The sequence below is a fragment of the Heloderma suspectum genome, chromosome 4, assembly GCF_057233095.1.
Source record: "Heloderma suspectum isolate Gila_16-S chromosome 4, 16-S_ref, whole genome shotgun sequence".
Classification (NCBI taxonomy): domain Eukaryota; kingdom Metazoa; phylum Chordata; class Lepidosauria; order Squamata; family Helodermatidae; genus Heloderma; species Heloderma suspectum.
The window spans coordinates 123070774-123097506 of record NC_139461.1 but is presented as its reverse complement, the minus strand read 5'-3'; the positions used below and the strand labels follow the sequence as shown (position 1 = coordinate 123097506).

The 26733-nt window shown below is 43.6% G+C and overlaps 1 protein-coding gene across 1 annotated transcript in view; it reads right to left on the bottom strand.

Annotated features, from left to right (window-relative positions):
* Positions 1-26733, bottom strand: part of LOC146347379 (cadherin-9-like) — a 203916-nt gene that overhangs the window by 109070 nt on the left and 68113 nt on the right. Inside the window, exon 2 of the mRNA XM_084850555.1 lies at positions 24108-24432. Within this exon, the coding sequence (XP_084706681.1) occupies positions 24108-24338 (231 nt within the window). The 5' untranslated portion in view covers positions 24339-24432. The remainder of the gene's footprint in view (positions 1-24107; positions 24433-26733) is intronic.

Sequence of the window (26733 nt, the reverse complement as noted above, 5' to 3'; positions counted from 1 at the left end):
AAGTTCCTTGCTGCAGTCATCATGTTTTGCTTTTCTGCTTTATTGGTTTATTCTTCCTTAATAAAACCTTTAGCCTTCACCCACTGGTTGTTCATGGTTTCTGAATCCTAAAAAGAACTTGCTTCTTGTCAATTGCTTCTTGTCAATACAGTTGGCAGCATCCTTCAGAAAAGGCTGAATATCGCTCATCCCAGCAGAAGAGCCACCCACAAACAGTACCTCTATCTTATCTTGCTTGAGTCTCAGTTTATTGGCCCTCGCCTCATTCAGTCCATCACCACACCAGCCACTGGTTTAGAACACCCATTGCCTCAGCTGGATTTGATGAAAAGGAGAGCTAGAGCTGGGTGTCATCCGTAAACTGGTGATACCTAGGGCTGTTGCAAGCATCCATTTGGGGGCCTGAGCTTGGTGGGTTCCCACTAGTTCAGCTCCCTGGACATCAGTCCACAATCTCCTGCTCTTGCCCGACTGGGCGCATGCCGAGTCGGGCAAGCGTGGCGGCATCCATTCCTTGCCCAAGTGATGATGGCAGGATGCCATCTGGTGCACCAACTGGTGCTCAGCAGAGAGGGACACCGTTGCTTACGGAGGCAGCAGCAACAGTGCTTGCCAGGCTCCTGCAAACCACCAGCCCACTTGCATCCCAGGAATGAGCTGGGTCCAGCATTGGGCAGGGACCTGGCGAGTGGGTTGCGAGGTGGACTCAGGGGAGTTCGCACAACCCTAGTGATACCTCAGCCTTTTTGCTAACGTTCTTTTGCTATTTATTTCGAAACTCCAGTCGTCAGTTCCAGCTTTGATGAAATTGATTAATACTTTCGGTGATTTGTCTGGCTATTCAATTAATTGGTCAAAGTCAGAAATAATGCCAGTTGGAGGTAGGTTATACTCTAGTGTATTAGCCAACTGGCAATTTCAACAGTGCTACTTATTTGGGAATAATTATCCCCAGAGATGTATCTCATTCTCAAATTATTAAGTTAAATTTAAATAAGTTGATCAATGACATTTCATGAGATATAGTTGGGCATCTTTAAAGTTGAGTTTATGCGGTAAGGTTAATACACTTAAGAGGAATACTATACCTCGAATTGTTTACATTATATGTGGGATCTACTTACTTATACCTAGCAAATATTTCCAAAAACTTAATGCTTTGTTTCGTAAATTCTTTTGAGGTTCCTTTACACCAAGAATATCTTTCAAAAGGATGCAACTTTCAATTAAAGAAGGTGGGTTTGGCTTTCTGGATCTTGCTACATATTATTGAGCTTATTTGCTGACCTGTATTAAATTTTGGTCTTTTCCACTCAGATTTGATTTTTTACTTTGATTGGTTTTGGAATTTTACTATCTGGAGCCTCTCTCCAAATGGATGGTGTTAGGTTCTTGGCATATTAAGGCAGATATAGCTTCTCCCACAATCTTGGCGGTTAGAGATCTGAGGCGTATAATGTCACACCAACTACAGTTTAACCCATTTTCCCATGCCAAATTGACTTTATGGGGAAATCCAGATCTAAGAATAGGAGAGAAAATGTTTCTGTGGCATACCTGGACAGATAAAATGATCTTTACCCTGTAACAATTATTAGGTGTTGATTATGAGTTTTTGCCATTTTCAGTTTTGTGAGATAAATTTGATTTGCCTGCTACAGCTGAATGGCAGTATAGGAAACGTGTTAGAATCCTTTGCTATTGGAAACACTTATTGAACCTGACCAGGTATATTGACCCATGATTCATGTTTAGACGTACTTATTGGTGAATAAATATGATACATGGTGTCTACAGCATGAATGGAACAGGGATCTGGAATGTCCTACTTTGTTTAATGAATGGACTGCCATTTTGGCATCTTATCTGATATATCTGTGGACCTCCAGTTATGTCTTATTCAGCAAAAATGTTTGTTTCAGGTCTATTGGATGTCAAAACGTCTCTTTAACAAAGATTTGTCAAACTCAGCTAATTGTTGGAGGTGTAATGCAGTTAATGCTTCTTTTATTCATATGTACATGCTTTTTGGAATATAACACGTGATCAGCATAAATGATTTTTCGCGCCCTCTTGGCTGCTAAAAGACTGATATTACAATACTGGAAGGATAAAAGCTCAACACCTATAATTCAATGGACTGAAGATTTAACAACACTAGCAACATTTGAAAGAGTGGTATATAGGCATCACTTGTGAATGGACTTATATTTGGATACCTGGTCTGCTTTTACTGAAGTTTATGTGTAATCTATTCTTTTTTTCCTCCCCCTGCCCCAACCTAGAATATTGTAATATCTGAAACAGAGAACTTTAGAGTATGTTGTTATATTTTCAAATTTTTGGTTTTGTTATGTTTGGGTTTTTTTTTTTTTGTTGAAACTCACAATAAAAATTGATTTTTAAAAAAATATTGGTGATACCTCAGTCCATATCTCTGTATAACTTCCCACAGAAATTTCATGTAGATGCTGAACAGCATGGGGGATAAAATATAGCCCTGTGGCACACCATCCCATTACTGCCAAGGCACAGAGCAATAATCCGCCAGCACCACCTTCTGGAATCAGCAATCAAAGTAGGAGCAGGACCACTGTAGTGCCTACCTCCAACTTCCAGCCCAGATGGCCTATCCAGAAGGATCCCATACCTGATGGTATCGAAAGCTGTTGAAAGGTCCAAGAGGATCAATAGGATCATACTTCCCCCTTTTTTCTCTCTCAGCAAAGGTCCTCCCACAGGGCAACCAAGGCAGTTTCCATTCCAAAAGCAGGCCTGAAGCTCAGTTGAAATGGATCTAGATAATCCATTTCATTCATGAGTACCTTGAGTTGGCTAATAACCACCCACTCAAGCAGGAAGGAAATATCCACAACCAGCCTATGGTTGTTAACATCTTCCAGGTCCACATTATCCTTTCTCAAGAGTGGCCTAATAACTCCCTTCTTTAGAGCAGCTGGCACCACTCCCTCTCTTAAGATGGAGTTGACCACCTCCTGGACCCAGCTGGACATCATATCCCTATTAAATGTAATAAGCCATGAAGGCCAAAAGTCAAGCACAAAGGTGGTGCACCAGGCTTGGCCAATCACTTTGTCCTAGGGATGGCAGAGAATTTCTCCCCAAATCTTCGGGGGGCTGAGCGCCAACGCATTCGGCCCCCCGAAATCGGCGGTGAAATTCTCTGCCCCCCACCCCCCCCGGGATGGGACTTACCTTTGGCGAATGTCCCTCCCGGCGGCGGGTCCTGGCGGCGGTTCGTCGGCCTTTCGTCGGGGGCGGGGGCAGCAGCTGGTCTTCCGACCAGCTGCCACCACCATTACAAAGTGAAGTGTAAAAAAACCCCAAAACCCTGTGATAGGCTACGTAACGATTAACGTAGCCTATCACAGCTAGATTTCCAAAGTCAGCTGTGATAGGCTACGTAAATCGTTACGTAGCCTATCACGGGTGACTCTGAAAAAAAAAAAGCGTGTTCCTGATTTGGTCCCAGTAGTCTACGTAAAGATTTACGTAGACTACGCCGTAGTCTATGTAAATCTTTACGTAGACTACCGGGACCAAATAAGGAACGCAAATGGTGGCCCCCATAGGGCGTCGCCATTTGCGTATGCGCTTTTTTTTTTTCAAAGTCACCCGTGATAGGCTACGTAATGATTAACGTAGCCTATCACGGCTGACTTTGGAAATCTAGCCGTGATAGGCTACGTTAATCATTACGTAGCCTATCACGGGTTTTTTGTTTTTTGTTTACTTTTTGTTTCGCGGCCGGGGAGACGGGGCGCTTCTCCCCGGCCTGAATTTCGGCCAGGCGAGGCGGGACACCTCCCCCCCTCGCCTGAACTTCAGGGGGAGAAGCGAAGCGCCTCCCCCCCATGAAGCACCCCTGCAAAAAGGTAAGTGACTTTCGTACATCTCTACCTTGTCCACATCCTCATGCCTCAACAAGATCTTCTGACTGTGGCAGATCAAGCCAATCTTTCATTTATTTATTTATTTAATTTATTAATTGCCCATCTGGCTGGTCACCCAGCCACTCTGGGCGATGTACAACGTGTAATAAAACAGTTTAAAACAATAAAATTCTACAATAAAAAACATTTTCTAAAATACCCTAACCCATCCCAAATGCCTGCCTGAACAACAAAGTTTTTAATGCATGGCGGAAGCTCATTAAAGAGGGGGCATGGCGGAGTTCCCTAGGGAGGGAGTTCCACAGAGTGGGGGCCACCACAGAGAAGGGCCTCTCCCTCATCCACACCAGTCTAGCAGTCCTGGCTGATGGGACAGAGGGAAGGCCATTCGAGGCTGATCTTGTTAGGCAGCCTGTCTGGTGTTGCTGGAGGTGCTCCTTAAGATAGGCTGGGTCAGAACCATATAGGGTTCTGATGTCTATCTCGATAGACATTCTATCTATATCTCGATAGAATGCCTTGGATATATTGTATAGCATCCAAAAAGAATGTAAAGGAGACTCAGAACACACAGGAATAGAAACGATCCTTTAGGCTTTCCTTAACGTGTTGCCTGTAGAATCAACCTAGTGAGCTTGATATTGATTATCACTGAGAACTGGCAAATGTACTTGTACCTTACCGTGATAGGCTACGTAAATACTTACGTAGCCTATCACGGAAAGAGCAGCAGCACAAACGGCGTAGTGGCCGCTGTTTGCGTCCCTGCTCTTTGCCATGATAGGCTACGTAAATACTTACGTAGCCTATCACAGCAGCCTGGCGGGACGTAAATGGCAGCCGCTACGGCGGCCGCCATTTGCGTCCACAGCAGCCTGGCCGCAGCCAGAACTCCAGCTGCAGATGGCCCTGGCCGGCGGCTCTGCGGAGCCGCAGGTGCCTCCCCGCCCCACTGCGACTCACACCGGCGAAAAGGTAAGTGACTTTCGTACATCCCTATTTAAAACCAGTATACAAAAGTCAGCAGAACGAACAGGAGTTCTGAAAAGGGAAGGCCTGCTGGAATAATAGCATCTTTTATGCCTGGTTAAAAACCTTCAGAGAGGTCAGCAGCCTCATTTCAGCCGGCAGGGCATTCCACAACTGAGGGGTGGCAAAAGAAAAGGTCCTCTTGCATGGGGCTGCCAGTCTAGGCAGCCGCAGCAGAGAGCCCTCAGAGGACATTAGATGGAGGACTGGGACATAGGGGAGAAGGTGCTCCCTAAGGTACCATGGACCTAGACCATGCAAGCCTTTAAAGGAAAGAACCAGCACTTTATATTTTGCTCAGAAACAAATTGGCAGCCAGTGTAAAGATTTTAAACTAGAACCTGGATCTCCTGAGTCCCAGCCCAACACTCTAACCACTCACTACACTGGGTCTCCATTTACACATACGTAATTCAGATTTAATGTATATGCCTGTAAAATCTTGTAATTCTGTTTTTGCAATGGCCTTGGCTAAAACAACTCATGTAAGCTGTCTAGCCAGAGAGTCTCAAGAATGAAAGTTGATGTTAATACAGCAGCTTTCCTGAGCCTGGTACCCTCCAGATCTTTTGGATTACAAGAGCTCACATTTTCCCCTGTCAGCATAGCCAATGGTCAGGGATACTAGGAGTTGCAGTCCAAAATAGGTACAGAGTGCCAGGCGGGGTAAGGCTGTAACAGAGCAACTCCAGAATATGCAACATTGCAGTATGAATGTATATGTTGTGGCATATGGATAGTGAGAAGTTCTTTAAAAAGGAATATTCCAACCCAAAATGTAACTGTTTAGCGACTGAACTATGCGTGTGTATGTTAAACATACAGCTGACAACCTTCTCTAGCTGTCACAACCAAACACAGCAGCGCCAAGTTGGTATATACTATAGGAAATGCAGTGGGGGAAAAAACAGTACCATTATGATTTTTACCTTTTTACACATGGAGAATGGAGCTCTTGGTCTGCATTCCACCATGCAAATGGAAATTCAGGTATCTGTGTGTAAATGACCTTTTGACAATATGGTTCTATGGAGATGTCTCTATGAAGCTGAACTGATTTCAAAACAAATGGTGGTGCGTTGGAGCAAAGGAGGAAGAGAGAACTAGAATGCCACTCATAACCTCATAGAGGGCTTTTCTACATGAGTCATTTGCTACTCACAGTTGTTTATGGGTTCTTTCTTTAGACAACATTGTGACTAGTGCTGTGCTGAAAATTTCTCCCACATTTTTTTTGACCACTCTCATTCAATTCAGTAGAAAAGAAATTGCTTTTGAAAAGAAATTCAGAGGAGAAATTTTGGAGAAATTCTCATGGGTTGGGTTTGGAGTTCTTGGGCCTACTTTACTTTTGAGGTGGCTGAGGAGTGTGCATGAGTGTCCTGTCTGTCATTGTGCAGTAATCTCTGTGGCGGCCTGTAGCCTCCTCAGCTTCCCACACTCCAATTAAAGCCATCATGAGGAAAACATCATGAGTAAATTTGTCCCATGAGGCTTTTTCAGTTCAGGAAGAGCAGGTGGCCTGGGAGGCTGCAGTAGGGATGTACGAAAGGTACTTACCTTTCGTGGATTATGTTTATGGTTGGGGGGGAGGCGTTCCGTCCCTCCCCCCGGAATCCTGGCTGGCCGGCTGTGCTCCGCAGCGATTCTGCGGAGCCGCCGGCCGGCTCCGCCAGCAGCTGGACATCCAGCCACTGGCTAGCACGGATGCAAATGGCGGCAGCCGTAGCCGCTGCCGTTTGCGTCCCTGCAATCAGCCGTGATAGGCTACATAAATGTATGTAAATCTACGCTATTTGCATTCCCCTTATTTTTGCCGTCTTAGTCTACGTAAATGTTTACATAGACTAAGACGTGCCAAAATAAGGAACGCAAATGGCGGCGGCCATGGCTGCCGCCATTTGCATACGCACATTTTTTTTGTTTTAAGTCAGCCGTGATAGGCTACGTAAACATTTATGTAGCCTATCACGTTTTTTTTTTTAAACCTAGCCGTGATAGGCTATGTAAATCTTTACGTAGCCTATCATGTTTTGTTTTGTTTTTTTTACTGGAAATGGCAGCAGCGGCAGCTGGTCAGAAGACCCGCCGCCGCCGCACTGCCGCCAAAGCTGCCGCCGGAGCTGCCGCCACCAGGAAGATCCGCCCAAGGTAAGTCTCATCCCGGGGGCTGGCGGGGGGGTGGCGGGCCGTTCCGCCACTGATTTCGGGGGGCCGAATGTGCTGGCATTCGGCCTCCCCGAGATCCATGGCAGAATTTTCGTACATCCCTAGGCTGCAGAGCAATGGCAAGATATACAGAAAAAACACACACAGCACTCCTGGCCACCTTGCAGTGATTAAGTATGCTCAAAAATACCACCAAAAGAAATCCACATGTAGAAACCAGCCTCATGTAGGAGTTCAAATGCTGCTTCTAGTTCATTACCAAAAAACATAGTGCTGAACTAACAGAACAGTGGACACACAATGGACTGACAGGTGTTTACCAACCATAAACAGTACAATGAAAGGGAGAGGCATTCAATACCTCCAAAGTCTGGGAAAAAATGACAGCAAAATAAATGTGTTATCACCAACACCACTTCCTTTCTGTATACCATCCCCTCCAACATTTCAGAGATGGAAAGAGGGATACATGTATGTCTGTAACCTCTATTCACATACTGTGGATCACAACCTTTGTGTTCTCTTTTTAACTGATGTTAGCCACTTCGAGCACTTCCATATCAGAAAAGAAAAACACAATGTCAGTTTGGAATATAAATAATACAATATTGTGACCCCCTTTCTCCCTTTTCCCTACATCTTGACATCTCTGCATCTCTGACTGCTGGCTGTTTTATTAATGTGCCCTGCTAGAGATTGTCTTGCTCGATTCCTCAAGCTGCACAAACTAGACAAAAAGGTTTCTGGTTGTTTGTCCTTTTGATGGTGATGAAAATGAAAAATGCTTTATTCGTGGATCTGGTCAGGACTGGCCCAAGGCATTTTGCTGTGTAAGATGAAGAACAAGATGGACAACTCCCCTCTTACATTCCATGGACAGAAGCTAACCAGACTGGTACTTGAATTAGCCCTGGGAATGGGGCAGCATCTATGAGAGGATAAAGGTGGTGGCGGGGGTGGGGGGGGGCAGGGTAGGCTGCATGAGATACACAGCTCTCCACTCCAACACTTTATGTTATCTTGCTCACTACTCTGTCTGGTACCTGCTTACCACCCACTCAAACAAAATGCTGTAATAGAGTACCACCAACATTTGTCACATGAGCAGAGCAGTGCATATGAGCATGTGTGATGCATGCTGGAATGTGTGGCCAGGCCTTGCTGCCCCTCTCTTTGCTTCCTCAGTCAGGAGTTTTCTCAATGGTGCTGTAAGTTACAGTAAGTGCTCGTAGAAACCAACCAGGTGAGACAGACAATGCAAACACTGTCACCACCAGGGTACCAGCTGAGGACAGGATTTGTCAAATTCATTGACTTCAGTTCTGTTCAAGTTCTCATTTTTCCTACATTCAGTTTGTTCTGAACCATTTCTGTATCCATTTGCAAATTTATGTTTTGAAAGGCCACATGAAAATTCATGTATATTTTCATGCACATTTAATTAAATGTACATACTTTTCCAAATATATGAAATGTTGTATGCACTTTTCTAAATATACACATATATAGTGATTTCCCCTAATATAATGTAGTTTTATGCACAAGTTTCCCTAATAGACACGTTTTGGTGCACACTTTTCCCAATTGTACACTTTTCCATGCACTGACCTTTTGAATTCATCATTGAATTCATTGAATGCCAGTGGGCATATTTCTCTCCTGTCTCTTTCAGTTATTATTTTTCATCTTTATAGACATCCAGGGGAGTGGCTGAAAACTGAAGATCTCTAGTGTCTGTACACCAAAAACGTCTTAGTAAAGTGTTCTCCGAAAGCAAAAATAGGGACAGTGTTTTACTGCCCTGGGACACACACACAACAAGAAATGGGGATATTTGTATTAAATAGGGTCAGTTGAATTGTATAATATCTAAACTTTGAGACCTCTGACAAATTCAATGAAGTCACATCCACTCCAGACATGCTCTAAACTGATTAGGATGCCATTTGTGACCCACCTGAAACAAGCATCTAATATAAAGTCTAGCAGAAGGTAGAGAACAGAGCAGCAGAAACCATCCCAGATAAGTCACAGAATAATCAGACAATCTTATGTTCCCCTCTCTCCCTCAGTCAGATCTACTCCAAGTATTAAAGTTATTAATGGATGGGAAGTTTACATTAGCTGTGAAATAACACCAGCAGAGGCATAAAGTATTCGCTATTTGATTCTGGCAGCTAAGTGGTTGTAGGTGGAATGTTCAAAAAAGAACAGAGAAGCAGTTGATTAGGGTTAGATTACCAATTAGGAATAATAAGTAGTTTATTTAGTGGGTTTTGTAATGGAAGTTGCTTTTATGAGAGCATGCTGTTTAAGGCTTTGTTGTCCTTACAGATCTCTTGTTGGCATAAAGGCACTAAAGGCACACTCACATTTTTAGAAATGGGAAGGGTTCTGATGTAGCACATCTGGTCCTACTGACAATGTGATTTAATTTTTCCTATTTTTCTTCAAGTTAATTTTTGTACACTTTACTTCTATCACTTCTTATTAATTTCCCTCATTCTTTAAATTCACCTTTGTCAATAAAAATTGCTTCCTACTGTAACTTCCCTCCCTTGCTTGTAATGGATAATCTTGTAGACTGCAGGTGCCAAAATGTGGTGTGAAAAGAAACAGAATGCAGAGTTTGACCCTGAACACAAGCCTGAATTGTAAACATCCCAAGATGTAATCTGTATCTGTGTGTGAGTTTAAAACACTATGAAATGTGAAAAGGTCAACATTCTAAGCCAGTCCATGTGATGTGAATAGCCCAGATGAGGAAGGGGAGGTGTGATGGAGAATGAATGGTTTTATTGCAGGAGCACCAGAGAGAAAGCTCTGGTATGTACTGAAAATTGCCACAGTATCAGTTACAGAAGATGGACATGGGCCAATAAAAGAGGGGTATCTGCAGATGTTCTGGTAACAAGGACGGTACTTTATGATTAGGGATGTCAGAGAATTCCGCCATGAACTCCAAGGAGGCCAGATTCTTTAGAATCCGGCCCCTTGGAATCTGTGGTGGAATGGCCTCCCCCACCCCACGGAATCCCCCCAGGATGGACCTACCTGGTGGGTTGAAGCGGCAGCGGCTCTGGCCACTGCCAGGCTGATGCGGCCGCAAATGGTGGCCATTGTAGCAGCCGCCATTTGCATCCCTACGCTTGCCTGTGATAGGCTACATATATATTTACGTAGCCTATCATGGACTAGCGTAGGGATGCAAATGGCGTCCCCTACATAGGATGCCATTTGCATCCTCAGCAGCCCGGCGGCGGGTGGAGGCCTCACTGTGGATCAGCCTGGCTGGTGGCTCCACGGACTGACCACGGAGCAGAGCTGACTGGGCAGGATTCTGGGGGGCAGGAACATATCGCCTCCCCCCACCTGCGGACCCCAGCAGAGCCAGATAAGTGGGGTTTCGTACACCCCTATTTATGATTATGGAGATGCTGGGGAGTCAGAAGGAGGTGCCTGGCTGTCTACAACAAATGTCAATCTGTCAATAACAACGTCAGTCTTGGGAATTGGGAACATGATATATTATCAAAAGAACATACAGAACCCCTCTTTGATCTCATGAGCCCCAACGAGGGAAGAAGAGTATAAAACCCATGAATCTGCCATTGTTAAATGCATTAACAGTGCATTATATGAGATACATTTAAATTGAACTGCATCCAATGTTAAACTGGATCATTATAATCTAAAAATGAAAACAGCTAAAAAAAAAAAAAAAGATCATTAAATCAAAGTGTCCCCAAAACAGTCAACTGCATTACTGGAAATAAATTTTGCATGGATTCTCGAGGCTGCCAAAGCAAAAAGAAAGACCTCGTGTGTTACAGTGGTGTTTGTATCAGACAGAAGGTTGAAAACCTTCCCTGGAACAGAATTGCAATACAGGCAGGACAAAATAAAACCCAACAATTTAGATTTTGGTTCAGAATCTAAAGGGCAGGTCAACAAATAATGTAGCAGGTGTTCACTCTCTGGGGGACCACAAATACATAAACGCTTAGCCAAAGGAACTTGGAAATATCTGCCATCAATCACAGCTGTTGGCATAGTTTGAAAATGAAGAGCCATAAAATCTTGCCTAAGTTTTGGAAATGTAAACTTTATCAAATAGGCAGCTATTTGGTGGTCATATTTGTAAAACCAATGCCATTTTGAAAATTTTGTGTTATTAATAGCCCGTCTGTCCACAAAAACACTTCGACCAAATATACAATCACCAAGCCCTTCTTTTGTGTCCAAGGTAGAAAATACATCAACCAAAGTAAAGTAAGATTATTTCCTCTAGTCTAGAGATGTTGCGAGCATCCATCCAGGGGCTGGAGTCCAATGGACTCCACTGTGCTTGGGCCCCTGGACTCAGCTCAGTGAGCCCCCCCCCCCGCCAAGCTGCCATTACTTACAGTCCCGCCCGCAAGTGCCAACAGCCAAGTCGCAAGTGGTGACTTCCTATTTTTCATAAGTTACATCTTGTACACATCGCCAGCAATTTCCAGTCTGCCATTGCGCACAAGATTTAATTAAAATAAAGTTGCTGTGGGTGCAGGGCTGGTGGGGGAGAGCGGTCCTTTCTTCCCATCCCATCCCAGCTCCCATGAAGGCAGCAGCTTGACAGCAGGAGGGAGACAAGAGGGAAGCCCCTCTCGCTGCCCTACTCTCATCAAGGTGCTGCCACCACGTAGCTGACCCGGGATGGGAGGGGGAGACAGGAACGATCCTCTCTCCTCTCCTCATCCCAGCTATGTGAAGGCAGGAGCTTAATGGGAGAAGAAAGGCAAGAGGGAAGCCCCTTTTGACAAGCAGCTGTCCCCACGTAGCTGGCTCAGCATGGGAGGGCAGGACAGGAACAATTCTCCCCCTCCATCCCAGCTACACTAGCCCTGGCTGCACCGAGATCCTTCTTCCCCATGCCCAGCCCTTACAGCAAGGGCAAGGAAGAAGGGCCTCAGCAGCACCCCAGCACTCTTGCCCTGGCCTCCTCTACAGCATGAAGCACAAGGGCTTGATTGGAGGTGCGGAGGAGAGGGGCAGCTCATGCAGCTCAGTGGGTGGGTGGGGAGAGCAGGGAGGCTCGCTGAGGAATTCCAGGCCATGCGAGGTGTGTGGGGGGGGCATTGAGCTCCCCCAGCCCTAGGGATGTACGAAAGTCACTTACCTTTTCAAAGGGTGACATTCGCGGTGGGGGGGACGTGCTCCGTCCCTCCCCCCAAAATTCTCTCCGGCTGGCTCTGCTCCACGGAGATTCTGCGGAGCCGCTGGCCTGGGCCGCCCCACCCGCAGCCGGACATCTGGCCGCTGGGCAGCCTGCAGGGACGCAAATGACGGCTGCCTTAGCCGCCGCCATTTGCGTCCCTGTATTTTGCTGTGATAGGCTATGTAAATATTTACGTAGCCTATCACGGCAAAAACAACAACAACGGTGAATGCAAATGGCAGCGGCTACGGCGGCCGCCATTTGCGTACCTTTTTTTTTTTTTGCCGTAATAGCCTACGTAAATATTTATGTAACCTATCATGGCAAAAAAAAAAGGGAATGCAAATGGTGGCCACCGTAGCCGCTGCCATTTGCGTTCCTTTTTTTTGCCGTGATAGTCCACGTAAATACTTATGCAGCCTATCATGGCTTCCGCAGGGACGCAAATGGCATCCCTGCGTTAGCTGTGATAGGCTACGTAAGTATTTACGTAGCCTATCACGGCTATATGGAAGAAGTGAATGGCGGCGCAGACACGGCCGCTATTCACAATGCAGCACTGACGGCAGCAGGTAGGTGCTCCATTCCGGGCCCATTTCGCGGGGTAGAGGGCAGGGGGCTTCGTTCTGCCATGGATTTCAGGAGGCCAAACGCACTGGCATTCGGCCTCACCGAGATCCGTGGCAGAATTCTCTGACATCCCTACCCAGTCCTGGATGGCAAGTCCTTCGTCCATCCCTACTTTTGTCTGTCCTATACCTCCCACCACTCAGTTTCATTAGATGATCCTGGATTGTAATCAATGTGCTGGAAAGATATGCAAGAACTCATGCAACATAATGGCACATTTTGTTTCTGGTGCAGCTTCTCATCTTTCCAGTTTTCAATTTCCAGGGGTCAGAAAAGTATGATACAGTCCTAGTGTTGGAGGAAATCGGTGTCCCTCTCCCTTTTTGAAAGACAATGTGATGTTGCTGTCACCTACTCAGTCTAGCCTATCTTACAGGACTGTTATGAGGAGAAAATGGGAGTAACCCCATGCATACCAGCTTGAGCTAACTGGAGACAGGTTCAGATATAAAATGTGATGTATGTTTAAATGAAAATCAGAAGCAGTGGAAACACCATGAGAAAGTTCCCTACATGCAACTTAGAATGGAACTGATGGTAGATTAGGTTTCTTTCTGTCCCTTGGGCTTTTTCAGCAGTAGAGTACCTGGCCTTACAAGAGCTACATTTTTTTTCTGCCAGATTAAGCAGTAGCATTTCTACCAGCCTATAGTTTGTTGTTTTGAAGGTGAAATATACTGAAATAAAATAGTCTTGAACTGTTTCATGAAATCTGAAGGAAAGGGCAGTGATGTCAAGCACTGCCCATGAATGTAGAGGTGACACACAGTCCAAATAAGTAGAGTCCAATCCTTTCAAGCTAGGCCTTGAAGCTGCGTGTTTCTGGTGTTGGCCCATTTTGTAAAATTATAGTTTCTGAGAGGAAATGTGGAGTGTGAGGGCAAGAGGTTTAGGAGAGTTGCTACTTTGTGTTTCTATCATATTATTTGACATTGATTTAAAGCTAACAGACCTTTGCCTTTCCTTTCAGAAAGTTAAATATGAAATGTCCAAACAACTCTCTTTCAAGGGCACATTAAACACCATGGTCTTTTATCTGTGTCGGAAAGGCTAAAGCATCCATCTTAGTTTCCAGTCACCTTCCAAGTCAGTTGGACTCTTCTGGAAACCAATGGGTTGAGCACTACTACTTTTCTGGATTCACTTTTACAGTGTTAGCACACTGCCAGGTACAGAATGCAGTGCTTCAAGTATACAATAGAGGGGACCATGTTAATCACCCCAATCCAGAGGCATGGCTGCAGATGTCAGAGATTCACCCATGTGCAGAAGCTTTCCCATTCACTCCAATGTCTTCTTACAGTTTTATATATAGATCTTCTTCATGGTGCACAGAGGTGTTCACCAACCCCTACCATGAATGAAAAATGCAATTTTTGCCATGCCAGCTATGAGCTTTTCTGCACAAGGTCATTAATCACTGTATCTACTTTTGGTTTTGTCACAGAATTGAGATCTGAACTCTACATAAACAGCTTTTCCTTTCCTGCTTTTACCTAACCTCTAGGTGGAGCTGTGCTATAGTAGAACAGAACAAATACACCAGTAGAAACAGTGCTTGCAGAAATAATACTCCATTCTCTCCATTCTAAAAAAAACATGGAAGTGCTCTGAAAAAACAGAAGTGAAACTAGAGGATCCTGACATATTCTAAAGAAACTATAAACAACCATGAAATCACAAGCATACAATAAATGCCTTGTGTAGAAAAGCTCTATGTCCACATAGGGATGCTCTCAAAACTTGGGATCTGGAGCTCTCCAGGACAGCAAAGATGCCAATAATTAATTCTGAAATTTCTCAGTGTATTGGACGTAAGGTGGATACAAATAGATAAAAAGCATCTCCTTGATTATTCCATTTTGAAATATGGTACTTAGGTATCCCCTCTTATCCCTGACTAGCCCATCCTAAGGACTGTCCTGTATAAATTCCATAGGGCCAGAATATCTGTTTCAAACAAAAATAATCTCTTTTTCTTCTGGTTTCTGGAATGCCGATATGGTGCAGTGGTTTGAAGGTTGGGTTTGGATGGTGATCAAATCGTAGCTCCTCCTCAAAGTTCAACTCTAACACATCTCCCAAGGGTCCTTTCTGTGTGGACAGATGAGATCAATTTAAAGTATTTGCTCTACTTAAAAGTGCAGCAGAAATAATAACAGGGAATATCAGGAAATCTGTTTTTCTAGAAGGAGTTTCCATGCTGATTTTTTTTTTTTTAAGAAAAGGCATAAGGACTACAGTACAAACATGAAGGTTATATGATTGCTTATTTGTGGCAAAGACCAACACAGCTGGTCCCCACCCATGTGGCTGGGTCATTTAAATGTTCTGCCAGCTGCATGGGAGATGGGAGATGCTTGTGGATAAGTGGTTTCCACATGGTTGGAAGGATGCCATTATCTAGAGCAGGGGTGGGCAGAAGGTAGATCTCCAGATGTTTTTTTGGACTCCAACTCCCAGAATTCCTGACCACTGGCCATACTGGCTGGGGCATCTGGGGGTTGAAGTCCAAAACATCTGGAGATCTACCTTCTGCTTACCCATGATGCCACTGTCATCCCTTGTTCTATTTTTCTTTACCTAAAGGCTTCTGTTGAGCTGCGGGCCAGCATTTTAATTTTCCAGAAGATTGATAAAAAAATTCTTTTGATGAACTCATTTACATTTCATTTCTCCCTCACTTGCTAAGTCAGTCATGTGATTGTAGGCTTCCTCCCTGGGGGAAATTGGGGCTTTTAAAGACACTTTACCACCCGGTGTTCTACAGTGTTTATCCATCACAAATGCTAATTTATAACGGAAAAACTCCACATCCATTTGTAAACTGTCAAAGGAATCAAATAGCTGTTATCAGTAAGGCATCATTTTGATGGCTTACTCCTGTGTATAAAACATCTTTAATAGCACTGTAGGCTGGTTCCAATACTAATCAAGTTGCACTGATGAAGTTGGGTAACATATTTCTTTAAAGTGATAAGGCTTTCAGATTTAACCATGTTGGAAGCTGTGTCAGACAGGCTTGCTTCCTGAGGTTGTTGAATAAAAATGTTGACAGCTGCAGCATTAATACAAAATATACCCCCCCCCCCGGATGTATCTGAAATGGTCCTGCACTCTGCAGTGTGTTCAGCTTCTGTGCTGACCAAGGTCAGCCCTGCCCTGCAATCCATGCATTAGATGGGTTAGCACTACCATTGCAATGTCCCATGCTGCCCCTGATGTAGCATCACTCCAGGGCATTATGGGAAATTGAAATGGCAGCTCCAAGGCACCCCTCTACTGATCACAGTGCTGCTGGTAGCTGTGCCACCACTAGGTAAGCCTGCTAGGGCCCCCCAACATAGGAAGGGCCACATCAGAAGAAACTTTGCAAGGGCTTCTTCAATCCTGGAGCTGGTCCTAAAATTGTAATTCAGGAAGACTCCACTTCTAGTCTTGCCACTACCATCAACTCACTGGGTGGTCTCAGGGAAGCTGCTATCTCTCTATGTGAATCCCCCATCTGTAGTAGGGTGATAATGCTGACATTTACAGGATTTTTTGTAATGGATTACTGGTAGATGTAGCTGTTTGAACACTCAAAGCACTTTTTATACATGCACGTCTATTGTTCGTTTCATTTTTGTTGTTATTTCCAGTGGGCTAGCTGCATTAGTCTGTCACTATAATCCACAAAAGCTTATGCCATAATATTAGAGTTGTGCACAAATGGCCTCTGAAAATTATCCAGGCTATTTGTGGGCAGAGAAATTGGGGGAACAATTTCACCAAATGTATCCTAGGGGAGAGTACATTCTCCAACAGTTTCACACATAAGGGCTCACTATAGGCAGGGCTTGTAGCACAGGTTCTTTCTTTTTTCCAAATAATTTTTGGTTTTTTGCACTGCTTCTGTAGGTGGCAACAGCATCAACTGTGTTGAGGGATCCACCTTTCTGAGGCAGAATTTTGAATTTCTTTTGGTGGTATTTTTGAGCTTACCTAATCACCGTGAGGTGGCCAAAGGTGCTGTGTGTGTTTTCTCTCTCTATTACACATCTTTATATAGCTCTGCAGCCTCCCAGGCCACCTGCACTTCCTGGACTGAAAAGCTCGATGGAAGGAATTGCCTCATGATGTCTTCCTCATGATAGCTAGGGGTGGACGAAAGGCACTTCCCTTTCGTCGAAGCTTGTTCGCAGTGGGGGGGAGGCGCTTTGCGGCTCCCCCCGCGAAGTTCAGGCCGGGGAGGGAGGCTTCCCGCCTTGCCGTGGCCGAAATTCAGGCCGGGGGGGGAGGCTTCCCGCCTCGCCCGGCCGAAATTCAGGCCGGGAGGAGGCTTCACACCTCGCCCGGCCGCGAACTCCATTGTTTAAAAAAAAAAAACACCCGCCCCCGTGATAGGCTACGTGACGATTAACGTAGCCTATCACGGCTAGATCTGCAAAGTCAGCCGTGATAGGCTACGTTAATCATCACGTAGCCTATCACGGGTGACTTTAAAAAAAAAAAAAAGCACGTACGCTAATGGCGGCCCCCATAGGGAGCCGCCATTCGCATTCCTTATTTAGTCGCTGTAGTCTACGTAAATGTTTACATAGACTACGGCGACCAAATAAGGAATGGGAATGGCGGCTCCCTATGGGGGCCGCCATTATCCGTACGCGCTTTTTTTTTTTAAAGTCACCCGTGATAGGCTACGTGACAATTAACGTAGCCTATCACGGCTGACTTTGCAAATCTAGCCGTGATAGGCTACGTTAATCATCATGTAGCCTATCACGGGGGCGTTTTTGTTTTTTTTTCTTTGATTGGAATGGCGGCGGCGGCAGCTGGTCAAAAGACCGGCTGCCGCTCCCGCCCCAGGCAAACACCCACCGAACCGCCGGCCGGACCCGCCACGGGGAGGGATATTCGGCAAAGGTAAGTCCCGTCCCGGGGGGGGGGCGGGGGGCGGACGATTTCTCCCCGGAACTTGTTTGGGGGGCTGAACACGTTGGCGCTCGGCCCCCCGAAGTTTCGGGGAGAAATTCTCCGCCATCCCTAATTATAGCTTTAACTGAAGTGTGGAAAGCCAAGGAGGGTACAGGTTGCCGCAAAGACTATTGTACAATAACAGACAGGACACTCATGCACACTCCTGAGCCACCTCATAAGTAAGGTAAGCCCAAGAACCCCAAACCCAACCCATGAGAATTTCTCCAAAATTTCTCCTCCTTAGAATTTCTTTCCGAAAGCAATTTCTTTTCTATGAAATTGAATGAGAACGGTAAAAAAAAATGTGGGAGAAATTTTCAGAACAGTACAGCACTAGTTTTTCCCCTCCATAACTCTTCCAGGTGCCTTTCTCCCAGCCTGACCAACTTCTGATTTTGGAAACCATTTGGAAGAAAAGCATATGGAGGAATGGGTGGCAAGAGGCATGTTCATCAGCATTTGGCCTCTGTGCCTCTTTGTGCCATTCATATATAAAATCCCTTAGTTTACATATGAATGGAAGGCAGACCCATGTTTAAGGATATGGTTCTAGTAATGTCATACATAGTTTGGGTTTAAAACAGTATAGCTGAGAACACGATTTGACCCTCTATTTAGCTGTGTGGCAGTGCACTTAGATGGTCAAACAATATGCTTGTAAGATCTGGTAAGAGTTCAGTTTTCTTCCGTCTGTTGCCAGATGCTGTGGTGTTGTTGTTCAGTCGTTCAGTCGTGTCCGACTCTTCGTGACCCCATGGACCATAGCACGCCAGGCCTTCCTGTCCTGCACTCTCTCCCGGAGTGTGCTCAAGTCCATATTCATGGCATCGGTGATGCTATCTAGCCATCTCATCCTCTGCCATCCCCTTCTCCTTTTGCCTTCAGTCTTTCCCAGCATCAGGGTCTTGTCCAGAGAGTTTTCTCTTTGCATTAGGTGGCCAAAATATTTGAGCTTCACCTTCAGTATCTGTCCTTCCAATGAGCACTCAGGGTTGTTTTCCTTTAGGATGGACTGATTTGACCTCTTTACAGTCCAGTGCACTCGTAAGAGTCTTCTCCAGCACCACAGTTTGTAAGCATCAATTCTTTGGCGCTCAGCCTTACTTACAGTCCAGCTCTCACAGCCATGCATTACTACTGGGAAAACCATAGCTTAGATTAGACGGACCTTTGTCGGCAAGGTGATGTCTCTGCTTCTTACTATGCTGTCTAGGTTTGCCATAGCTTTCCTCCCAAAGAGCGAGTGTCTTTTAATTTCTTGTTTTTGTAAAAGCAAGTGTCTTTTAATTTTAAAATCTGTCACTGCTTCCATTTCTTCCCTTTCCATATGCCAGGAAGTGATGGGGCCAGATGCCATGATCTTCGTTTTTTTTAATGTTGAGTTTCAAACCAGCTTTTGCACTCTCCTCTTTCACCCTCAACAAGAGGCTCTTGAGATCCTCTTCGCTTTCTGCCATTAGGGTGGTATCGTCTGCATATCTGAGGTTGTTGATAATTCTCCCAGCAATCTTAATTCCGACCTGTGATTCATCCAACCCGGCATTTCTCATGATGTACTCTGCATATAAGTTAAATAAGCAGGGTGACAATATGCAGCCTTGTCATACTCCTTTCCCAATTTTGAACCACTCGGTTGTTCCATGTCTGGTTCTTACTGTTGCTTCTTGACCCTCGTACAGGTTTCTCAGGAGACAGGTAAGGTGGTCTGGTACTCCCATCACTTTAAGAATTTGCCACAGTTTGTTGTGATCCACACAATCAAAGGCTTTAGCGTAGTAAATGAAACAGAAATAGACATTTTTCTGGAATTCTCTTGCTTTCTCCATGATCCAGCGAAAGTTGGTGATTTGATCTCTAGTTCCTCTGCCTCTTCGAAACCCAGCTTGTACTTCCAGTAGTTCTCGGTTCGCATACTGCTGAAGCCTAGCTTGTAGGATTTTGAGCATCACCTTGCTGGCATGTGAAATGAGCGCAATTGTGCGGTAGTTTGAACACTCTTTGGCATTGCCCTTCTTTGGAATTGGAATGTAAACTGACCTTTTCCAGTCTTGTGGCCATTGTTGAGTGTTCCAAATTTGTTGGCATATTGAATGCAGCACTTTAACAGCATCATCTTTTAGGATTTTAAATAGCTCAGCTGGAATACTGTCATCTCCGCTAGCTTTGTTGTTACTAATGCTTCCTAAGGCCCACTTGACTTCACTCTCGAGGATGTCCGGCTCAAGTTCAGTGACTGCACTATCATGGCTATCAGGGACATTCAGATCTTCCCTGTATAGTTCTTCTGTGTATTCTTTCCTTATTCTTAATCTCATCTGCTTCTGTTTTGGACTTTAGCTCACATCAACCTCAGCCAACATGGGCAATGAATGATGGGAGTTGTAGTTCAAAACACACACACAAGTGATGCCTGAGGAATACTTTCTGAATGAATCTTTAGATCATACCTTAGTTATCCACTGGCTTTCACACTTCCCAAATGTTCTGATGAAGTTCTTGGGTCAAAATATGTATCAAACTTTGTTTAAGCAAATGTATTTGAAAGTGAATGCATTTAGAAATGTGTATTTTCAGAGAAAAAATGTTAAAATATGTATCTAATTAAATTTTGATTGTTTTTCTGCAGAATTTTTAAAATGTGGAAATGGGATAGAATGGGTAAATACATCTGAGAGCAACACAGACCAGAAATAAAAAGATTTATCCATCCCTAACACTCACAGAGATAGGTATACTGATAAAACATTGTATTGCTGAGAACAAGCAGCACTAGTCTTTCAGTTCTATGACCTGCCCCTTAGCCCCTATTCTTGGCTACTGTTGGTGGGGAAGGATGGAGTGTCATGGCATCATGGCATTAATAAATTCTGCTAGACATTACATAGAGCATGGGCGGAGCAAGACACACAGGTTGCCATGTTCAGCAGCTGTGTGTTTAGAAAAACATTTAGCTTGGCTCACAGTATAAATGCTGTTATGCATAGGTATGGATGAGGATTTTGTTTGCTTCATTTTTTGATAAGAACTTACAAAAAAACTTGTTTCATTTGCAGATTTCTTCAGAAATGGAATAGAAAGAAGTTGAGATTTTTTAAAAAAAAGTCAAATGTGGAAGAAAGTGAAACTGATAGGGTTTTGATTGCTTAACTCTGGGGTTTCATCCCTCTTCTTCATGGTTCACGGTGGTGGTTTAGGGGTTTCCACCTCTTTTGTTTCAAGCAAGCTTCTTCATCTTTAACTAGGGATGTCAGAGAATTCCGCTATGGATTCCAGTGAGGATTCTAAAGAATCCAGCCCCCGGAATCTGTGGTGGAACGGCCTCCCGCCCCCCCGCAGAATCCCCCCAGGACAGAACTTACCTGGGGTGGATAGATGCGGCAGCGGCGGCAGCTCCGGCTGGTCTCCTGGCCAGCCGCGGCCTGGCTGCTGCGGCCACCATTTGCGTTCTTGCAGCTGTGACAGGCTACGTAAGTATTTATGTAGCCTATCACAGCAAAGAGCAGGGGTGCAAATGGCGTAGCGGCTGCCGGAACTCCGGCACTGTGGCCGGCACCGGCCGGCGGCTCCGTGGAGCCAGCCGGGGAGGATTCTGGGGGGAGGGACAGAGCGCCTCCCCCCCACCGCGGATGCCCCAGCACGGAGCCAGGTAAGGGATTCGTACATCCCTGTCTTTAACAGCTATATGGCAGGCGGGTACATCACGGTCCTCTCTGTGCTAGGAACAGCTGCACCTACTGGATTCAGCTAGTACAAATGGGTGAAAATTTCGCTCAGTTTGTTTTTTAATAAGGGCTTACCAAAATTCACAATTATCTTCATGAACAGGACAGAAATAAATTTGATATAGAAACTGAATATGAAAGTAAAACTGATAAATTCATCCATTCCTAGTTATGCACTCCCCACTTCACCAATCATTGAGAAACCTCAGTGGCAGCGCTACAGGTTTTAGTTTCCTTTTCAACAAGACAGCAGTGGAGTCATATGGTATTCTGTGCAATCTTTGCTTTATTTACAAAAATGTAAGCGGAACACATTAAGAATAACCAGGTGTTCCTTTAGAAGATCCCCAAATTGAGCAATTGTACATCCTCTCCTACCCTGGCTGCACCCCCAGTTTCAGCTAACTTCAGCTAGAGGCTATCTGTACACTCTATTTCTCTTTGCCTCCATTCAAACAGCTGTCACTTTCTCTCTCATGCTCTGCACAACCCATGCTGACCACTTGTCTGGGAATCCACCCCTGCTGGTAAATTGCCTGTTCAGGGGATCACCCACAGCATTCACAAACATTGGCATTCTTTTATCCAAGTCCTGACCACTCATTCACAGTGATCACACCAGCCAAACATAGAACAGCTGGCAGAGTTTCTGTATGTCCTCCCCTCACTAACTGTCTGTCATCATGAAAGCCCTGGGTGGGCGCAGAGGGGGGACCTGTGCTTTGCAGATTCTTGGAGGTGAGGTTTGCTCTGCCTCCCTGCATGAAATGTAGAAAGATCCATCTGTGAATATTCTGGGAGCAATGATCAATAACTCTAGCAGATGTAAATACTATGGCTCACTGCAGAGGTGAGAGGAGCATGCAACCATTTGTGGGAGAGAAATGGGGAGACCTCCAGGATTAGGAGAAATTTGCAAATTTCTCCATATATGGGACAGGAAGAACTTGAGATTGAAAAAACATTTGAATGTTCAACTTGATCCAAACTACAGAGCAAACAAATCCCTCTGGCATTCCTGATGATCATATTTCACCAGTTCTTAAGATCTTCTAGATTGTTTCTGAGTACAATATAATGTGCTCATGTTAACTTATAAAGCCCTAAATAGTTTGGGTCCAAGGTACCTGAAGAATCCCTCCCCACCAGGCAAATTCTCCTGACACTATCATTTCTATCTTTTAGTGCCAAGCAAAATCCTATTAACACTGTGATTCTAGCCCTATTGCAACTGTTTTATTGGAGTTTAGCTGAAGTTTAATGTATTTTAGAAGGGTTATTATATTTGTATAATTGATTTAAATTTTTAATGTTTTATTCATTTTTATTGCAAAAACAAGCAAGCAAAACAAAAAAGGAGAGTTTTACAAGAGAAGGAACTAATTAGTTTTTAACAGTATACATCTAATTCTTCTAAAAAATTGTAAAACATTGCTTCTAGCAAAAAATGTTTTAGTAAAATAACATATCATATACCTAATTTAAGCTATATTCCATAAAAACCCCAGAAAAATATTTTTTTCATCAATCAATCAGTCAGGTAATACCTGATTAACAAAAAAACCTCATTGTATTTTTGGAAGGATTTAAATTTTGTAAACCACTGTGACCACTTACTTTAGGAGGAAGGTGGGCTATCAATTTCCTAAATAAATAAAAATCTTCCTTCAGCCACAAACTCACTAGGTCACTTCAGCCCCTCATCCTGGCCTACTTTATAAGACTGTTACAAGGTTGTATTTTAATTTTTAACCACCTTGAGACTTAGGAAAAATGGTTATGTGGCAACTTTATTAGTATCTTACATTTCTGTCTCTTGATTTGGATACAGATTAGATTAGCTCTTGCCCCATGACATTTTGGGAATATTTGAGCCTATCCTCTTGTCACATGCTCCTTATATACACACTTTTCATGTGGATAAATGCTGGTTCCTAGAGGTAAACTATCCAATTGACTTTACTGGCAACTTTCAATGCCTTGCCATTTTTTTTTAACTCTGTTAAGCACAAAGGAATACATTTGTATTGTACACTGCCCAGATAACTTTGGTTATTGGGTCGTTTAAAAATACAGTAAATAAATCAATAAATTAAAATGGCTAAAGAAATAATGTTCTCCTACAAATATGTAGCCTGGTATCTGAGAACCATTCTCCCTCCACTAAAGCAGGGGTTACCGTTTTCCATAAACTAGGGATGGGCAAAGGGAAGTCCAAAACCCCATATGTTTTGGACTTCAACTCCCAGAAGACCCTGCCAGCATGGCCAATGGTGAGGAATGCTGGGAGGTCAAACCCAGAACATCAGGCTATCTCCTTTCTGCCCATCCCTGCAATCTGTTAGTGGTAAAATCTTATTTGTCCCCAGCAGAAAGCTACATTCAATCTGACCTGCTTCAGTGCTGCTGCTGAGAAAATTAACATGTATCATATTTATTCAAGAATCCTGTCATCTCATCAAATAGTTTTTTGATCACAGTACTTACCTTGCCAACATACTGAGTATCCGGACCAGTGTACTCCTCCAGTAAAAAAAACTGATTCCACATCCATCCCCGCTTGGTTCGATGCAATGCCTTCCCATGATCTTTAGACAGCCCCAGTATCCTTTCAGCTTGCAAATACATATTAGTCCTTTTTGGTGATGGTGAAGTGGGAACCTTGTGAAACATACAAGTCCAGATTAGAAATGACAAGCAGTAGCAAGTTCTCATCATTTGTGCCTTCTGCGAAAAGGTGACTATGCTCAATATGTCTGTTGCTTTAGCCAGAAGAATCCTCCACAAATGTAGTATTCTGCTTTCAAATGATCTGTGAATTAGATAAAAGTATAGGTGAATTTTAAGAAACTTTTAAAACAAAAATCTGCATATATGTACAACTTAATGTTTTACCAGAGTGGTTTTCAAACTTTTCTACCATCAGAGAACATTCCTATATTGATGTATATGCTAAAGAACATCTGCCTCAGAAACCTGATGAATTGCCAGGGATTCTGGGTCATATGCAAATCCAATGTGTTTTACCCAGTGTGAATGAAAATGCAATCTGAACCTAGATACATTCAACATTTTCCTGGCTGCAGCTCACCTTGCAGATGAATAGTCTTTGTGGGCCAGCTATCTTTCAGAGAAGCTCATCTGCAGTTAATGATCTTCGCACTGAGAGACTTTTGATAAACATCCAAAGGATCCCAGCATACATCAGAGTACTACCAACTGATTTACTGCCATTGGGGTTCAATCCAAACTTAGTTATGTTTACAGTAGATTTCAATGGTCTTAGGTGTGTCATAACTAACTTGTACCATTGATTTCATTGTCTACTCTAAACATGACTAAGTCTGGATCCAACCCCTGATCTACATACAATCAGCGTTATTGTACATGACAAATAGGTAACACTCTTTAATGCAATTACATAGGGCCAAAACAGACTTTACTTTAGACACATAACTGGCAGCTATGTCATTCTTTCAGTTTTACTTTAGAGTAGAAGCAGGGAGCCCAATGCAGATTGGGACTCTAACTTGGAGTTAGAGTACACCATGCCCCAAACACACACTATATACCCAATCTGGAATGTGGGTCTTACACTTGCAAATTCTGTGGGAAAATATATATCCCATTTGTTTTATGGATCACTATTTTTCCATACAAATTGCAGGTCTAAGCCCCCAATCTGGGTTAGGCCCACAGTGTGTGTGTGTGTGTGTGTGTGTGTGTGTGTTAAACCCTCTACCTCCCACAGTAGGGTACCAATCTGGATCAGACTTCCTGCTCCTACTCTAGAGTAAAATTAAAGAAAAATGTAGCTTCTACCTATGTCTTTAAAGTAATGTCTGAATTGCCCATCAAAAATAGTATTAGATTTGACAAGCTTTTGATACCTAGTACAATTTTAAACATAATTAAATTAGAGCAGGAGCATTTGGCTAATAATGTTGGGTCAAATATTGTCTTGGAAAGTAACATGCATATACTTATTGTAATACATGCATATAGTGATTGTAATTCTTTATTTCATTTTCAACTTAAACCCTGTCCCCCCACCCACACAATTTTGCCTAATGTAATAATGGTGCAGCAAACATAGGGTTAAATTATTAGAGGTTTGATATTTAATAAGCTCTCAATAACCATCTTTCTGCTACCATTCTCTTCAGCAAGTTGTTGTTTCAACCAGGGAATGCTTCTGCTGTTAGCTTAAACCTGTAAATCCTTTTGTTATTAAAGAAGATTGTGTAGTCTAATGGATAGTGTTCTCAGGGAATCCACAACCTTATGGGGCTATTTAAAAATAAATATGCATATTGATTATCTAGCATCAGGACTGTACTAGGTTAGCTTTCCTATTGACAAATCAAAGCATAGTGTATTATAGAGTGGTAAATAACACTTTTAATAAGTTTATGTGAGAACTGGATTTCCCAGTTTATTTGAGACATAGAAACCTGTGCATCCTGTTAAGTGTAATCTAACAGAACTCAGGTTGTGACAGTAACAAACACAAACGTGGATATAGACACAGAGCTAAAGCAAAAGACAGCAAGCTCAGAGATCACAGAAGAGGGTTAATTTTAGTCATGTTTCCGTACTGGACAGTGTAACACAAGCCATACAGTGTAACATAGGCTGATTGTGTTTTCTTATCCAGCTTGAACTGTGAGGTGGTTATTTTTTTTTCCAGAATATGGGCTGTTGCCTCCTGTAGTAGGCTTCAAAACTAGAAATGTTTTGGATGTTGGCAGGGCTGAGCCAACATTACTCAGATTAAAAAATACTTCCACCTTTGTTGATTTTTAGCTACCTTTCTTTAACATCTCACCCATTTGAGTGGTTCAAAAAGCTCTCTAGAGAATCTGCACAAGAGGCAAACACTGTCTTGGATAGCAGTGTATCTGATTGGGTATGTAGATACATGCGATTTTATCTGAGAATGTCAGCTATGACCACAGCAGCAGAAAAGACATTTAGGGGTGGAGAGGCACAAAACTTCTCATAAACTGATTTTATGTGATTTTTATTGTAACTGGAGAACAGAGCTTCATATTTCAAGGTGAAAAGCAAATTGTGACTATTTCACTCAGCCTTATTTAGATGTGAAGAAGAT